The 17,836-nt window shown below is 38.4% G+C and overlaps 3 protein-coding genes across 3 annotated transcripts in view; 1 reads left to right on the forward strand and 2 right to left on the reverse strand.

Annotated features, from left to right (window-relative positions):
• Positions 1–3,773: 3,773 nt before the first annotated feature.
• On the forward strand, positions 3,774–9,727 carry LOC106955436 (aldose reductase-like). The gene is made up of 10 exons (XM_015045612.1): positions 3,774–3,954; positions 4,876–5,043; positions 5,153–5,269; positions 5,425–5,502; positions 5,756–5,878; positions 7,165–7,271; positions 7,983–8,064; positions 8,266–8,349; positions 8,461–8,543; positions 9,084–9,727. Exons 1-10 carry the CDS (start codon positions 3,889–3,891, stop codon positions 9,124–9,126), a joined length of 951 nt encoding a protein of 316 aa, XP_014901098.1. The 5' UTR covers positions 3,774–3,888; the 3' UTR covers positions 9,127–9,727.
• A 126-nt stretch (positions 9,728–9,853) lies between these two features.
• On the reverse strand, positions 9,854–14,495 carry LOC106955437 (aldose reductase-like). The gene is made up of 10 exons (XM_015045613.1): positions 14,276–14,495; positions 13,502–13,669; positions 12,299–12,415; positions 12,043–12,120; positions 11,822–11,944; positions 11,619–11,725; positions 11,458–11,539; positions 10,970–11,053; positions 10,788–10,870; positions 9,854–10,325 (listed from the first exon to the last, which is right to left on the reverse strand). The coding sequence occupies exons 1-10, from the start codon at positions 14,339–14,341 to the stop codon at positions 10,283–10,285; spliced, it is 951 nt and encodes a 316-aa protein (XP_014901099.1). The 5' UTR covers positions 14,342–14,495; the 3' UTR covers positions 9,854–10,282.
• Positions 14,496–17,334: 2,839 nt separating this feature from the next.
• LOC106955439 (dnaJ homolog subfamily B member 9-like) overlaps positions 17,335–17,836 on the reverse strand; it is a 9,704-nt gene continuing 9,202 nt past the window's right edge. The window contains exon 4 of the mRNA XM_015045615.1: positions 17,335–17,751. The gene's annotated coding sequence lies outside the window, so the exon portion shown is untranslated. The remainder of the gene's footprint in view (positions 17,752–17,836) is intronic.

The raw sequence follows: 17,836 nt of genomic DNA on the forward strand, positions 1-17,836 counted from the left end.
TTAAAGCACAAGTCTGAACAAACAGCATTCAAAAGTAAAGCAGGATCGCCGCTTGATTTAGATCTACATCTATAAATGACACATAGTTAAAAGATGTCAATCTTGCCTGATTTATAAACTGTTACTGTATTTTATGATATCACATCCTGCAGGCTGTGAAACGTACAGCCTTGCAACTGCAAATAGCTTGAAATATCTTGATTTTGCCTCTAGTTTGATCCATTTAGGATCATTATTGTAATGGAAAAAAAAAATTAACTTGCTAGTAGAAGCCATAGATTTTTTTTTTCCTTGCTTATTTTTTATTTTATGTATTTATTTGATATGTCTTTGTATTTCATACTGTTATTCCCAGGGCATTTCTAAAAGATAAATATCACAGTGGAGAAGTGAAAATGTTGCTTCATTTAGTTTTTGCAGCCAAGTATTTTCATGATGGTCATGGACCATGAAAATACTAAAATCGCATACATACTTAAATTAATTTGTAATTCAGTTGAGATTAAGGCCCCTGACCGTACCAAATTAAGTCTAACTGACCTCCTACCGACAAATGATATTCATTAGTGTCTCAAAACCACATCTTATAACAGCAGACTATAAAGACATACAAAGTTATTTTAATGTGAACTAAAGTAAGGAACATCTCCCTGCCAGATATACAGTGCACCATTTTGTACCTAATGAGCTATATACCCTTTTTTTTTCTTTATAATTGGAATAACTGCAACCAGCATAATCTTAATTTACAAAACAAACTCTGTTAGGATGAAGAGAATCATACTGGGAACAAATGACTCACTACAATAACTTTGTAAGTTTTATTACAAAAAAAAATCCTCTCAATTTTATTTTTTGATAGTGAACTTCATTGAAGAGAGTAGACTTTTACACTATCTCGGTAGAGCCTCGTCCAGTCCAAATTAAAGAATATAAAGAGAGTTTAAAGCCAATATGCGTCTTTGGAAATTGCCTACCAACCTAACTGAGATATCAACTTAATGAGACTCCTGCTTTAAAACAAAGTCAGCTCAGATCACTTTCAAGAATCCCTCAGTGAACATGTAACGCATCTGTCAGATCGCTGTGATTTATGACATATGGATTTCTCTCTCCGATCATGTTAGTCTTCATGTTCATCATACAGTCGTGTGTGTGTGTGTGTGTGTGTGTGTGTGTGTGTGTGTGTGTGTGTGTGTGTGTGTGTGTGTGTGTGTGTGTGTGTGTGTGTGTGTAAGTGAGCGGCCCCAGCAACGAGCTGACACTCGGCATTAGACTTGATCGTAAACTCTTAAAAGGAGAGAGAAGCCGAGCACGGTGAGGCAGACATCGGGGATTGTTTGATCACCGTTTGACCACGGGATTTGATTTCTTTAGGACAGGTTTTGTTTTACTGGCGGAGTGTGAGATCTGACTGAGACCCAGCAAAAGCCCGAACTCCGTCCGATGAAGAACAGACACAACAGCTCTTTATCATCGAAACAAAGGTCCCCTTAAATAGTCCATCTGACCTTCCGTCATGTCTCCAAATGTCTTGGTTGCTTCCCTTTTTTTTCTTTTATTCTTATTAATCCCCTTCGTACAGTGAAGCAGTATTTGTCTGCAGACTTAAAATAAGAGCCCCCTTCCCTTTCAGGTAGAAGTTGTATGTGGCTGTGTCTTCGTCTGGTTTACCTGCGGGTCTTTGATCCCGACAGTACGCGACGGTGTTTGATTTCTTGGGTACTTTGACAGTTTGGAGGATGTCGAAAGGCCTTCCAGTGTCTGAAGTCAGATCAGAGGAGGGAGAGAGAGAGACAGGGCCTGAAAAGCAGGTGTCCAGCTGGGAGAAGATCAGAAGAGACTCAAACTTTAGCGAGAGCCATTGTGAGGTACACGGCGGCTGTTAGCTCACATAACTTTTCCCTTTGTGTGTGTGTGTGTGTGTGTGTGTTTTTCTCTCTCTCTCTCTCTTTTCATACGGCTGTCTTCTCCTTCTCTTATCTTTGCCTCAGAATGTTGAATGGCTCAGCTAAAGGTCTCTGAGGTTTTATCAGATTTTTGCCAAAATAAGCAATGTGTGTGCACTCCATCAGCAGTCTCTTGAGGTTTAAATCTCTGTGTGTGCACAAGGGCGCTCCTCTTCAAACATCAACCTGGGATAAAGCCACATTTTAAGTATAATTCAAATAAGCATATTCCCTTTATCTTCATGCAAGTAATTGATCGTACCCAGAGTTTGTTCAAAGAGGAATCCATTGACTCAATTTCAAATCACAAATTAAAGCAGTTCTTGAGGTTTTTTTCTTTTCTTTTTTTTTTTTGGTTCTGGAGGAACCTTAAATGGAATTATCAATCTTTTTACTTACCAAATGTATTCACCATGTTGGCCAATGTATAAACTGATGAGATCAAATCACTTAAGGTGATTTGCACTAAAGGGGTTTTGAAGGTGTGACTGTGCCCTCTAGTGGTTCAGCAGCAAAACTAACCAAGTCTCAGAAAGATTTGTTTGGGCCCCCCGGACGATTCTCAGGAATTTTAAGTACATTTAAATGATGCATAAAAAGTAAGACATTTGAAGCAGTATGCACAGTTTGGATAACAGTTGAATTCATAGTTAATTTGATGTGCAAGATTAGTTTCTTTGAACTACTTTTTATTATATTTCCTTGGACATTGTTCAGGTACACTTAATCTTTCTAATGTATTAGAAATGCATTGCATATTTCTGCACATGATTTTTAGTTTTCTCTGATACTTTTTGCTGGAATTGTTAATTTCCATCTAGTCAGAGCTTTGTGGTTTTTCGATGTTTGTGTAGGTCATAACCAAACCCTGACCTGCTACCAAGGAAAAGTAGTTTCACTTGCTGATGCATTTCTGTTCCCAGAGTGAAGGGCAACAATGGTTGGTTTACTGTAAGGCTGTTACTGATTTATTTGCAGTTTGAGATTTTGTTTTTGTTGCCCCTCTCTTTGGACTCCCTGTCAGAAAAGGTATTATATCTCATTCATTGATCATTGTAGATCTGAACAATAAAAAATTGTTGTTTTAGTTGACCTGCATATTCAGTTCACAATGACTTCTTTGCCTATATCTAGAGGAAAAGAAGTAAACTATATATGTTCAGCTTCATGCAAAATGTTTAGCTAGCTTCACTGAATGGGTGCAGCCATGTCAAGGTTCATGTTTGTGCATATTACAATAATTATTCAGGTAAATTGTAAACAAATTTTCCCACCTGAGCTGTTATTCTCTGCAGCTCTGCCAAAGTTGGCAAATGTTAACTTGTTTTCTTGGTTAATTGTCTTGCTTTCCGGCCTGTTATTAAGTTACGCAGGCCAATATGTTTCAGTCACTGCACTTATAATGGATTAAACCCTATCAGATTTTATAATATATATATATATATATATATATATATATATATATGTGTGTGTGTGTGTGTGTGTATATTTATCAACTACCCCTTCTCCAAACTTTTATTTAGATTTTATTTAGAGCCATTTAATTTATTTCTATTCCCCCTTACATCAGCGTTTTCTCCTTTATTTTATTTTTTGTTTAGATATGTCACGTAAAATCCCAGTAAACTCTCTAAATCACTGAAGTTTCACAAAATGTTTAAAAGGGCTCAGAGGGTGTGAATACTTTTACTAGGCGCTGCATGGTTGTAAAAGGCATATGAAAGAAAACACCTCTTGTATTGTGTGTTCTGATTATTAATAGAGAGTGATGTATATTCCCACTCCCTAATAATAAACGGAGTGACAGAAGCGCATGGTGGACGACGGCTCAGCTCCAATGAAGTCTGCTAAAAGGCATAACTAATCGATCTACGACGCTCTCACTGTGTGCTGTGCTCCAACCTGCGCGTCACATTCAGGGTCTGCTCGTCCTCCAGCAATGGCAACTGCAGTGAAACTCAACACCGGCGCCCAAATGCCCATTATAGGACTGGGCACATGGAAGGTGAGTTTGTCTGTTTCAATAAAGTGTTGCATATTTGCTTTAGCTAACAGTTCAGGTAAGCTAGCTGAGCATTTTCATGGGAAGGAGGGCGAAACACTCCACTGAGCTAAAAGAAAGTTTGGTTTCACTTCCTGGCTTGAGTTTATTTTTCGTTCTCAAGTGTTTAAAAGTGTGTGTGTTTTTTTTTTTGTTTTTTTGTTTTTTTTGCATACTGTGACGTTTTGACGGAGCGTATCTTGATAATGTTGCACTGACCGTGGCTAATACGCGGTCCACGCAGGCGATTTGTGGAAACATTAGCGTGGTGTGCACAGTCTGAAGTAAGGCTTTTGCATTAAAACTACATTTTTTCAGTGAGAATCAGCAAAATCTCGGTTATTTTTACTTCAGGCTAAATGACAGGAAATCCATTCCCAACCTTCTGTCTAATAGTTACGTCTGCATATAAACCTTTACAACCTCCTAGTTGTAAAATAAATAAATAAATATATACAAATACTTCCTTAGATAAGCTGGTTCCATTTTAGCGTATTGTTTTTCACACTGCCTAGTGGTGGTGCAGATCAATTCCTGTTATAATATTAAGTAACCTTAGTCTGGAAAACTTCCTGTATGAACACACCTAACTTGTCTGCTTAAATTTTTTTGCAGAAATAAATGGCAGGTGTTTTAGCAAATTTCACTGCCTGAAATACAGACGGCTCAGAATAGAAGACATGTATTTTTCCCAGCCTAGATAAGTGTGTAAAATTCGGGTAGGAATGGGAAATTTGTGGCTCTTCAGACATTTTTCTGCATACCACCGTGTTACCATTTTATCCTTCCTGACTTTTACAAGCCAAAACTGTTTGACCACCCATCTGCCATTTCTATTCATCTATTAAACTAGGTTTATGTTTTTTTTTCTTCTTCTTCTTCTAGTCTCCCCCTGGCAAGGTGACAGAGGCAGTAAAAGCAGCCATTGCAGCTGGTTACAGGCACATCGATGGGGCGATGGTCTACCAGAACGAGACGGAGGTGGGCGAAGGGGTCAACGCCATGATCAAAGAGGGCGTGGTCAAGAGAGAAGATCTCTTCATAGTCAGCAAGGTAAGATCTCGTTGCATCCAGTGCGTTGCCTGCTGCAAAACTACTTGGACATACTGTTGACGTTGCTGATCTTCAAAACGCTCGTTTCCGAAACATATTTGCTTCGTAGCTGTGGTGCACTTTCCACGAGAAGCCTCTGGTGAAGCAAGCGTGCGAGAAGACGCTCGCTGATCTTAAACTGGACTACCTGGACCTTTATCTTGTGCACTGGCCCATGGGGTGCAAGGTGAAATGACTTCTTCCACATGTGACAGTTTTCACGGTCATTTTAATAAGCCACTTAAATGGCGTCACAAAAAACATTTTTACTTTTAAATCCAGTTTCTTATTAACGTTGCTCTAAAAATGGTTGAATAATTTATTTTTTTCTTTCTTGTCCAGTCTGGTGGGGATCTTTTTCCTTTGGACGGTAATGGGCAACTGATCAGCGATAGTACTTACTTCCTGGAGACATGGGAGGTAAGCTGGTAAAACACAACTTCTCTCAGATGTAGTTTGCTGAAAATTGAAATATCACATCCTAATAATTAAGCAATGCAGTAGTTCATAGTGAAGATATGAAACAGATTTGATCAAATAAAAAAAAGCAACTACGCAGGCAGAAAAGTTGCAGTGCATGTTTACTTAAAGGCTTAAACTATAATGCCAGCAAGCTGCTTGTCTCATTAGATGCATCGTTTTTGCCTTTGTTTTTTATTTGTTTTTTTCTCAGGGTATGGAAGAGCTGGTCGACGCCGGTTTGGTCAAAGCTATTGGCATCTCCAACTTTAACAAGGACCAGATCGAAGCCATCCTCAAAAAGCCCGGCCTGAAGTATAAGCCTGCCAACAACCAGGTAAGCTTGAGTTTACCTTAGCCGCCACCTTAATGACCAGCAAACGCCTGCGACGGATGCAGTGGTCGCTGTTTACGTCACCGGTTGAAACCGGAGAGTATTGCTGGTAAATAACACGTCTAGTTTGTCTCTCTCTGAAAGGGCATCAGTAATGGTATTATCTGTCTCTTCCAATCTGCTCTGACCATTCGTAATGAGCCGCAGCAGCTTTCCCACAGGCCACACCGATTATCTGAGGTGACCTTATATTTTTGTGCCATTGCTCTCAATCACTGCTTTGCTGCTGCTTTCTAATGAAATTAAAGGGCCATTCTCTTTTTTTTCTGTTTTTCTTTTACATCTGCCTTTTGTCCTCTTATACACCAGACAAAGAAGTTTTCTGTCTTTTATATCAGCGAATCTATCCTTTTAAAATGGACTTATTTGAGATGCAAGTAACCATTCCCATGCCTTGTGGTATTGGATTTTTTACATATTTTGTCACACATCAACTACAAACCCTAATGTATTTTATTAGGATGTGTGTACTTTTTTAAGTGAACCAAAAATGTTAAATTGTTCTAAATGCAAAAGAACCAACACTGCTCAACATATCAGTCATGAACCGTGGTGGTGCTGGCATCATGGTTTGTTTTGTTTTTGAAAATGCTTTTTTCTAGCACATGTTTTCTAACAAACACAAGGTAACTGGATAAAGTTGATGGGAAGGTGGATGGTGCAATATACAGAGCATTCCTGCAAAAACATGTTGAAGGCTGCAAAGACTATAGCAGAGGTTCCTCTTCCTGTACAAGCTACAGTAGAACGACTTGGATCAAGACTTGAAAGCCGATGTTGATCGATTCTACGCATTTGGTTTGGCGGAGTCAAAAAATTGGCAAAACTTGTAGAGACGGCCATTTTTTTTTTTTTGTATCTTCGTGCGGATTGTTTATCACTGCAAAGCTTTTTTTATGTAACAAGTTTCTATGTGAGAGGTTCCTGTTGTACAAAGTCTTTAGTGATTCCTGTTTGACAAGTACATGTTTCACTTGATACCATCACACATAACCTGTTACGAAATGCTTCAGCTAAGAAAAGGGCCTTTCAGTCCTGGGGTAGAATAAAATGCATGCCACACATTTCAGATTTTCTCTTAAAGAAGAAAGTTGTATTTTTTTTATTTATTTTTTTTTTTTTGTTATTTATTCCTCTTGACAATTTTGCTCTACTTTCTGTCGGCCTATGAAATCCCAATATCTGTGTATAATGACTTGTGCCATTGTCTAATAGCGTTTTCTTCCTAGGTCGAGTGCCACCCATACCTGACCCAGGATAAGCTGATCGAGTATTGCCACTCTCAAGGCATCACAGTGACTGCTTACAGCCCTCTTGGGTCCCCTGACAGACCCTGGTATGACTTTCAAATCAAAATGCTGTGTAAATGTCTGTAAGGTGGAAGAAACACACATATGTAAGCTGTATTATATGTATTATAAAAGAAATGTTTAATATTAAATACAGGATGTCTTGCTGTTAAATTATATCACGGTGACTTAAAAAGTCCTATTTTTAAATTTATGTATCTAAAATTAAGACCTTAAAATATATTTTTTTTTTTTTTATGTAAGTCGGCCTAATTTGTGATTAACAAATTTTAGGCTAATGTAAATTTTGTTGTGGCAGGACTACTTAGACTTTTACATATTCTATGTAGTCTTTTTTTTGTTCCCTCTCATCCCCCAAAGGCTAGTTTTTCAGGCTATGTAGCACCGAACGGTGTGTGCGCTCTGCGCCTCCGCAGTGTGAGAAGCAAAAAGCTGCTGTCAGGAGCCACAAACGGACCCCAGAAATGTCACGGTTTGAATCGGCTGGGGGTGGCTACAGCTCCCCAGAAAACAGTCTGCATTGCTATTTTTGTATTTCTCCCTGCTGTTCAGTCTGTCACGGCCCTTTGGTTGGTTTCTGCATGTGACTGTTGTTCCTCCTTGCCTATGTGTGATGTTTTTTGTAATTTATGAACAAAACATCAGTAATTGTTTTAAACTGAATTGTTTCGTGTTTGGTGTGTTTTCACTGTAGTGAAAGAGCTGTGTTTGACCCCTGTAAGTGATTTAAATTTCAGGGCTAAGCCAGAAGACCCCTCACTTTTGGATGATCCCAACGTCAAAGCCATCGCTGACAAGCACAAAAAGACTTCCGCTCAGGTACAGAAAGATTTTTTATTTTTTATGCCACAAACCTTAATTCATGTTCCTCTTTTATTTTTCTTCGCGTGCATAGGCGATATTTACAGAGACGATAAGATAAATTTATGTTTGACGCTGTTGCTATTTGTCTCCAGCTTTTATGAGGCCACATAGCGTGTTTAATATCCTGCCCACTTCCTGTTTTTTTTTTTTTTCCAGGTCCTGATCCGCTTCCACATCCAAAGAAACGTGATTGTGATCCCAAAGTCTATCACTCCGCAACGCATCAAGGAGAATTTCCAGGTAATTCAGTGATCAGATTATATTTAGCTTTTCAGGAGGAAGACATTTTTTTTTTTTTTTTTTTTTTTTTCTTGCTCTGAATCTGACCCAAGAGCTGCTTAACTGTTCCAGGTGTTTGACTTTGAACTGACCGAGGAGGAAATGAAGACCATACTGGGATTCAATCGGAACTGGAGATGCTGCAGCATACATTGGTAAAAAAAAAAAAATGCTGTTGTGCTTTTATTCGATGGTTCTTTCTTTTGCATGGATATAAGATTATTTAATGTCTGATTTAATATTATCTATTTTAATACATATTAGTGTTTATAACTCATTGTCTCTTGTTGGTCAATAATCTAATCAGCCTCATAGCTTAGATTAAATCCATGTGAAGTACATATTTTATGTTTTAAGGTAGCTTAACAGCTGCACCTAGAATGACATAGAAGATATTTGCTATATTTTCTGTGATGAAAATATGACCTAATTTCATCTGAGTCAGCACTTGTGGAGGACATAGTGTTAATAATGACTGTTAGTCATTGTTATGGCTAACAGTGACCTTAGTCATAATAATAAGGTTTTATAAACGAAAGCGTATCATTTTGTTTAGCTGCTCTAAAGGCTAACCAAAGGGTTCGTTTTGTCTACCTCATGAAATCCAGCAGAACAGCAAGTAGCCCTCACAGATGAAAAGTCCACAAAAGGAGATGTTTTCTGTTGTGCGTTAATGTTTTTTCTTCTTTCTGTAGGGGCGTGAAACACAAGGATTACCCGTTCAAAGTCAAATTCTGAAAGGAAGACGGCAGATTTTCCACAGGTGCTCAACTCTGCTTCCATACCCTCTGGACGCGCTCACTTCCTGGAGGAGTTTCTTTTTTTTTCTTCTTTTTTTTTTTAGAGAGCAGAGGCATAATATGAGCATACTGGCATAGATCTATTTTTCTCTGTTTGTCTGTCTCATTGCGAATCGAGTTCTGCCTTAAGCTGCATTAAGTTACTGAAGTCCCCCAATTGTTGCCATCCCTGATGAATATGAAATTATTTTTAAATCTAAGTTTGGCATTCCTTTTTAAATACAGGGGCATGCTGTCTTTGGTAAACTTTTGCATTATTAAGATAAAAATATTTTTATGACACTACCTGTTACATTTAAATACACTCCTTCAATTCGCCATTAAGGCAGAAATACTTAAAGGTTTTCATGTTATTAGCAAATTTCCAAGCATGTACCACTGAAAACCTGAACATGTTGCAATCCAGAAAGCTTTACTGACTCATATGTGGCACTTTGCAGTCATGTGTATCGACTCTGTCACGAAACAACCTCCAGCTTTCACTTCTCATGTTATGTGTGTGTGTTAAGCTGCACAATAAAGTTCTGTGATGTATTATGTCACAAGTTTATGCGGTTTCCTATCTTCCGAGGTGACAGAAAGAAACGGAGTGGTTAATGTTTGATTCAAACTTTCTTTGAAGTGCGAGACGTTGAATTCAGAAAAGGAGTCTGAGACTTTAAAAGTGGCATGTCAAACAGCAAGTCTTTTATTCAACAAATTCAGTAGATGTTTCACAATATCAGTGCATCAAAAACGGATAAAATGCAGTTGTCTATAAGAACATCATGGCAAAGTAACTTAGATATTCATTACTGTTGCATTTTGTTCATATAGATCAATGTAAACGTTTTAACGATTTTTCATTTGTATGGAGCTAATATTGTCATGATACACATGCTTCATCTTGATTTTAGTCGTATTACAAATCAGCCTTTATTTGAACCCTTTCCTTCCTTTTTAATGTCTAACTAACCACTTCATGAACAATTTTTTTGGTGACATTTTCTGCAGGTTCCATAGACGATAATTAGGTAGTAATTTAATTAAAGGGTATGTTCATCCTTTTTTTTTTTTCCTCAAAGAAGAATCAAACAGAAACAGTGCTGCGTTGGCTAGTATTCTGCATTGAAGGGGTAATCTTTATGCTTTATGGCCCTGTGGGGCGGGGGAAAAGAAAAGACAATGGAACATTGTTAAACTTCACGATACGAAGCAGGAGTCGACAGTTTAATGCCGACGTGTTGTTTCTTTTTCTAAATTATTCACACTGCATGAACTTTCCACATTTTGTCACATTACAGACGTCTGAGTTTTAGTTATTTGGGAGATCAGCAAACTGCCATTTCACAGAAAGAATTAAAGCAAAACTCCAGGTATGTTTTTGTTGAGGGAATAACATGACATGATATAAGGCTAATGTAACACCAATCCTGTCCTTAAGCAGTATCAAATTTAATGGGGAAAAAAAACAAAAACTACTCAGATCCGTATTTGTAAGATAACTTTTGAAAACGTTGTCGGCCTATATCACCCAGGGAACTTAATCAAATATTTTGACGGTTATTGTAACGTGACAAAAAGGTGGATAAAGTTAACACACAAACGACATAGTCTCACCACTTTGCTGGGAATCCTCTGTAGTTTCTGTTCAAGCCCAGGATCGTTTTCATGTCGTCTTGGCTTAACTCAAAGTCAAACAACTAAAAGAGAGACGAGATCAATTTGAAAGGGTGGAACAAACAGATGAGGATTCTTTTCCTAAACCCTTTTAACATGGATGCTGACGGAGGTCGTTTTACCTGGAAGTTCTCCTTAATCCGACTTGGTGTTGCCGACTTGGCGATGACTGCCACATTCCTTTGTGTGTGGAAACGCATGAGAACCTAGGAAGGGAATATGAGGAATATTTAAAAAAATAAAAAATAGAAACTGTTGCATGATGTCATATGTGGTGGTTCACCCTGAAACACCATACAAATGACCTTCTTGTGACTGGATTTTTGCCTTTGGGCACTGATGTTTATCAATTGCCCTAGATTTTCAAACTTTAAAGGCATTTGAGGGTTTTATTGTACACAGCTCATCAAAAACACCAGAACACAATATTTTCTTCTTCACTAATTTCTTAAGTTCACTTATGCCGCCGTTAGCAGTGATCTTGTAGTGCAAAGTGTGAGGCATCTCATGGAGAATCATGATGATCTTACAGAAAAATAATATGTTTACCATATTCATTTTTTGTAGAAGAGTAGTTTTAATCATAAGGAGTCATTAGCTCCCGTCTTACCTGTGCTGGAGATTTGTTGTACTTTTTAGCAATGGCCAAGATGGTCGCGTCCTCTAGAAGACGGGGGTCGTCAGAGGAAGCCCTTTCAAAGGACGTGAATTGTTTGCAATTAGTGATAATTTAGTTTTCTTGAGTGTCGACACTGATGTGAGTCAGCTCACCAGGGTCTGTCTGGAGATCCCAGGGGGCTGAAAGCTGTAACCGTGATGCCCTTGGAGTGGCAATAGTTGATCATTTTCTCTTGGGTTAGGTATGGGTGGCACTCAATCTAAAGAAGCACTCAAATGTTACTGATCTATTTTTTTCTTTCTTTCTTTCTTTTTTATATTTCATATCATTTAGAAAGCCCGGTTGTATGAATTACTTGATTGTTGGCTGGTTTGTATTTGAGGCCAGGCTTGTTGAGAATGGCTTCAATCTGGTCTTTGTTGAAGTTTGAGACGCCAATGGCTTTGACCAAACCATCATCCACCAGCTTCTCCATTGCCTTTTAAATAAATTATACACAAGTATTGTTCAGAAAAAAATAAAAACACTCAATAATTTGCAGAGCTAGTCTGTTTGCTCAGTGACTTTTTAAATTACCCCCCACGTGTCCAGGAAGTAGCTGTCATCACAAATGATTTCGTTGTTCTCGTCTGATGGAAAGATCTTTTCCCCTGGCTATGAGGAGAAAATACAGTTCATATGCATCAGGGTGAAGGAAATGACTATAAAGCCTCTGAAGTTAAAGAAATTTGGATTTTAGCTGTAGCTAAAATTAATGTTGAGCAGCAAGCATGCACTTTTCTGTAAGGTCATCAATGCTAGGCGAAGTGAGACAGGGTAATTGTGGGCTGACCTTCATCCCTACTGGGAAGTGCAAAAGGTAAAGGTCCACATAGTCCAGCTTCAGGTCTTTGAGAGTTTTCTCACATGCTCCCCTTACCAGTGATGGAACGTGGAAGGTGCACCACAGCTGAGAAACACACACGAAAAAAGAAGTATCGATTATCTAGGAGGAGAAACAAGCATGAGATGTAGCCGCAATTTTTTTTTTTTTGTCGAAGTGAATTCTGGATGTCTGCAGCCCTTTGAAGGAAGCCAAAACTTATGAGTCATTCCCTGCCAAACACCCTTTAAGAATATTGGTTTGTTTCTATGTATTTTTAAGAAGTCAGCCTTGGGTAATCCATTTTATTATCAATCACTGGGAGGACTAGTAGGCTTTGGATTAAGACCAGTCATTTTCTCCTTTTGAAAAAAATGACGTATAAACCACTCACTTTATATCTAGTGGTTACCACTCTGCCTCTTAGACCACTCCTCGTAGACATTCGTAAGGGACAGTGAAGGCAACTAAGATGACGTTGTGAAATGTTTGTAAATGTCTGGCACATTCTTTCCCCTTTTGCCTGTTCTCCGTCTTATTTAATGGAGTAGGAAAGGAAAAACCGTTTTGTTTTGGCTCCCAATCGTTCATATAAAGAACTAGTCAATAGCTTTGGACAGTTGGTAAGCTTCACTGCTGTACTATGGCTGTTGCCATGTGACTGTCTGGTAAAATCAGTGTATGTAGTACTTATTAGTACTGGATTTACATTTACTTGATAAACCTCAAACCTGCTCCGTTATAAAACTACTAGAATTAGTGACTCAATGGTTGATTGATCATCTCTCAGTTAAAAAAAAAAAGTGGATGGAAATATTAACATAGCCAAAATATTCTTGCTAATGTGCGAACAAGGGCCTAAAGCTCTGAATTATTGTAGAGTTTCTAATGTTGAGCAGGAAACACAGTGAGGTACTTTGTAGCTGAAAAGGAGATGCTACAGGAAAAGCTTCAACAAACATAAGTCTGTCTAGAAACATCTGTTACTTAAGCTAAACGTACAGTGCTTACTGATATTTATAGCCACACAGGCCACATATTTAGTGTGAAAGTTTGATTTCTGTGGTTTGGGAAATTCAGGACAATTTGGAGCATGGCAAACTTTGTTTTCCACAGAATTGATCTGTGATATACGGCCTTATTTCTCCAACAAGCAGTCGTTCTTTGGCGTACCTTACTGACGATGAATAAGTCCTCTCTTTTTACCACTCCTTGTTCAATCATGGCGCGCACTCCTTCCCCAACTTCTCCTTCGTTCTCATACACGAAGGCACCATCTATGTGCCTGTAGCCGCTGCTTATAGCCACCTTCACGGCCTCGGTGACCTTTCCGGGCTCGGCCTGCGAAGGTTTACGCAGATGTACAAACATGCAAACACTCAGGCATCAAACATTTGGGGCAATATTTTGATGTCTTTTTTTGTGTGTGTGTGAAAGTAGTAAATAATGTCTCAATTTGCAAATTATTTCAACCCAAAAACTGCCTAAAAGTAACTGAAATCTTTAGTCGAGCAAGTGTGGGTAAGTCTTGTCGTTTCTGAAGTAGTTTTAATCATGGCCACGTCATTTTTTTTTAATGTTTCAACTCCAAAAACTTTAAAGCTCCTACTTTTTTAGCATGTGGTCCTCTGTTGTACTTTTAGTTACACATACAAATCAAATGACCTTCACACAAACATAAACAGGCAGAGCTCAGCATGCAGTAAAGTGTTAATATTTACCATTGTACGCAGATAACACAGAGGCACAGTGTGATTGTAGTGGTTTCACTACTTATTTCTACTTCAGCAACTCTGGGTATTCGATATATTAGCATTCAAACTTATATTAAAGCTTAAGTTGCTAAAAGTTTATAAAAAGCATTCAGTGAGAGGCAGAACCAACACAGACGAGCTTGGAGTGTATTTACTGAGCAGTTGCAACAAATGTGTAATATCTTAGCCTTACCCTCCAGGTTCCCAGACCAACTATGGGCATCTTGGCTCCATTGTTGAGTGTAACTGCAGGAATCATCTTGATGATTTTTGTATGTCTAATCTAACCTGGTAGCTCAGAAAGCAGCCGGTTAAGCAAAAGATGCCTGCTGCCAGCTGAAGATGCAGGCAGCCTTTTATTTGATCTTAAATGGGAGGGGTTAAAGCCACCAGCCCTGTGCGGTACACATTGAAAAAAGGGGTGTGACTGTTCAAATGAGATTTTATTTTTTTTATCATGCCATGAAATTAGGCCAAATTGTAGAACAACGCTCTATTCATTTCATTCACAGCAACAGTATAAATCAAATCAATGTGACATATTTTTAATGTCTCCAAAATGTTAGACATCCACATTTTCAAGAGGTACAATCTTAAAATGTTCTGTTCTGACATAAAATGAAGGCTACAGATATTTGATTTGCCTTGCTGTCCTAAAAAGCAATGAAATAAAGAGATGTACAAATCTGATTTGTATTCTGTCGTTTGAACAGGAGGTGAAGAAAAGCTGAAAGTAACTCATACTAAAAGATGACTCAGCAGAAGATGACATATTGAAAACCTTTTGCTAATCAGGTGTGCGTTCAGTGTGTCGTAATCAGAGATGAAGCAACAAATTGTGGTACAAAGTGACGTTTGTAGGTAATTATTAATGAAGCTGTAATTAAACGGCGGTGGTTATTGCTCTGTGACGCCCTGTTGACCGAAAACTCGTAAGAAGCATGTTGGCTTCAGTTGAGTGGGAAAATGAACTGTTCGAGTGCTGTATCAGTTCACTTCATTCAGTGACACTTCATGGGTCCATTTCTGTCCAAATTAAGTTTACATTGGTACAATTCATTCTAAAAAAAAAAAAAAAGTAAATAACAAAATCCAGCATATAGTAAATTTAGATCCAGATGCATACTGTCAAACTAAAGCAAAATTAAAAATCCAGTAAAATTGAGGTGATTATTTCATGCCAATTGATCAAAAAAAAAAAATTATCTAAGGAAGCTCAGCTAATTGAATCGAGTTGAGAGATAGCACACAGTCTGCACAATCTGGGTAAATATTATGTGATTCATTTTTGCAAGGAGCTGGCATACCTATAATGGACACTAGAGGGCGTAACTGATAGCACATTGTGTAACAGTAACCCTAAAAAACTAGGGTCATTTTTCCCTAGTTTTGTCCAGAATGTGGGCCATGTAGACGTCTCAGGGGAGGACAAGCACCCTCGCCTATGATGTCAGCACTTATTCACTCTTGTGTCGATCGCTTATGTGCCAGTTCCTTATTGAAAGATTTCCACACCCACTAAGGTAATCATTACTACAGGTGTGATATTGTAACCGACTGTGCCATTTGCTAAAAATCCTAGTCATCCCATGACTTGACAAGAAAAAAAAGAAAATGCAAGGTTGCACAATAACTCAGCAAATATACAACAAGCATAGTAGGGTAGTGGAGGCTTTTGATGTGCCGTACCTGATAACAAATGTTGGTCACCTGATTCGGAGGGCATAATCAAAAATAAGTACAAGAGAAGGATGATCTAGCCGAATACAAGGAGATTGGGAATCTAGTGGCGTGCGGTCCCGTCTGCGATTTCAAACCCGTTTCAGAATATTCTATATTTGCAAACGAATGTATATAAATTATGTTTTTAGTTTGGCTAGCTTGAAGTTCAGAATTTCAGCTACGAGATTTGATTTTTTTTTTTTTTTCTCTCATTTTTACATTGTTTTCAAACAGTGTGTGGTACTTATTTTCAAGCGCCAGTTTGCAGCGCCAGTTTTCAGACAATTGCTGAAGACTCAGCAATTGTCTTCTAGAGTCTTAAACTCTGAGGAGCAACCTTATCTAGCTTACTTTAGCTGAGCAGCATTTAGGTGTGGCACAGCCTACGTGACCAAGCAGTTTTCACTGGCCTTTCATATACTTATATATGTGCGTATTTTATTGTTTTTATATGCAACCAAATTTTCAGGTTGTAACTCATGACCAATCAGCTGTGCTGGTTTCAGGCTAAATGTTCTCACTCTTGGTCATGTGCAGTTCCTTCAGATAATTGTATCCTTTCTGGTTAGTGGGAGCAGAGAAATTGTGAGCACAGTGAGAGGCTTAAGTTGTGCTTCATTCAAGTTTCTGTGGATTGCGATGACAACCAAAATATATTAGCGATATAAGGGAAGTTTTGGGTTTAAGGTGAAATATTAGAGAGGTTACTTAAGAGATTAGAGCTAAGAGCTTATTTTGTCACTTTGATGTTTGGCTTATTTGGTCAGATTCAAACAAAGAAGAAAAATGTAGGTAAAATAGTTTGTATTTGACATCTCGAAATCTATTTGCTTTTTCTAGGCCTCTTTAAGAAGATTATTCCAGATGTAGATTTGTTTTTAGCTTTCAGAAAGTGTGCCCTCTGGTGGAGATGTCTGGAACAGCAGTTGGATTATAAACCTTTTGCTTTTTGGAAAGTAGAAAAGTTGCTCATTGCATAAAAATGTGCTCTATTAGTGCCATAAAAAGTACTTTTAGGAGTGTTAAAAGAAGCACGTTTCTGCATTAATTTAGTTATTTTCTAAATCTACACAGCGAGTTCCTAATTTATTCATAGAAGAAAGAAAAGACAATTATTTGATCTTTCATGTTTTAATTTCTTTCCAAACATTTTGCAGTCAACAAACACACACACGCTTACCACACACACATACACAAAGTGCAGATGTAAGACAATGACATTTGCAGGGCACTGTCTTTGAATCATAGGCAACATGACGAGCAAAGGTGCTAAGTATTGCACATTCTTATCAGTTTGGGAAACTTAACCTGTCAGACCATCCAGCTTGACTGAAAAACGAGCGGACGAAGCAGTAAACTGCCTGCGTCTCCGTTTCCCAGGATTTATCGTGGGACTGATGTTAATTCCTGACCCTGACTGAGTGATAGGAGATGCATCTCTGCAGGAAGAAACTTAAAATGAGGTAAGTGTTGACGATGGCCAGCCTGCACGCATTCCAGCTACATTTCCCGGAAGAGGAATTTGTTGTTTCGAAGTTAGACAGCAAAAGTGGCCTGATTAAGCTGCTGAACCAAAGACGGTTTTCGAGAACTCTTATTGCCTTCCTGCCCTCGACGGAAAACAAGCTTTTGTCATTTAAACGTGGGCCGTACCCGAGTGTCGGAACCGTACAGTCATAATGAACCGAAACAAACACAATAAACAAGGAAAGCTGAATAAAGGGGAGGTATTTGAATGGTCCTAAGACTTATTCCCCGTGCTATAATCAAAAACTGTGGATTTGTTATTGCTTCAGAACAGCCACTAATTTGACCAGCTTAGATATTTGCGGGGGGAGAAAAAAAAAAAACGCAACGCGTTACAAAAGCCAAACCAAGTGATAAATTAGCATTCAATTCGATTTCAACACCGCAACTAAAAATTGTGCAGCGTCCCAACATTTTTTTTTTTTTTTTTTTTTTAATTTCCTTATTTGGTTCTCAGGAGCAGTCAGGGAAGGTGGCCGCCATTTTCCCCCTTGGCTGTTGCACC

This window comes from Poecilia latipinna, unplaced genomic scaffold (assembly GCF_001443285.1).
Source record: "Poecilia latipinna isolate Pla-1442-1.1 unplaced genomic scaffold, P_latipinna-1.0 Scaffold735, whole genome shotgun sequence".
Lineage (NCBI taxonomy): Eukaryota > Metazoa > Chordata > Actinopteri > Cyprinodontiformes > Poeciliidae > Poecilia > Poecilia latipinna.

Excerpts from the sequence above, each read along its gene's own strand:
- LOC106955437 (XM_015045613.1), bottom strand. The coding sequence starts at position 14,341 with ATGATTCCTGCAGTTACACTCAACAATGGAGCCAAGATGCCCATAGTT. Across the intron at positions 13,670-14,275 it reads TTGGTCTGGGAACCTGGAGG|GCCGAGCCCGGAAAGGTCAC; the intron begins GTAAGGCTAAGA and ends AAACCTTCGCAG. Across the intron at positions 11,540-11,618 it reads GGATCTCCAGACAGACCCTG|GGCTTCCTCTGACGACCCCC; the intron begins GTGAGCTGACTC and ends GTCCTTTGAAAG.
- LOC106955436 (XM_015045612.1), top strand. The coding sequence starts at position 3,889 with ATGGCAACTGCAGTGAAACTCAACACCGGCGCCCAAATGCCCATTATA. Across the intron at positions 5,270-5,424 it reads ACTGGCCCATGGGGTGCAAG|TCTGGTGGGGATCTTTTTCC; the intron begins GTGAAATGACTT and ends TTTCTTGTCCAG. Across the intron at positions 5,879-7,164 it reads ATAAGCCTGCCAACAACCAG|GTCGAGTGCCACCCATACCT; the intron begins GTAAGCTTGAGT and ends TTTTCTTCCTAG.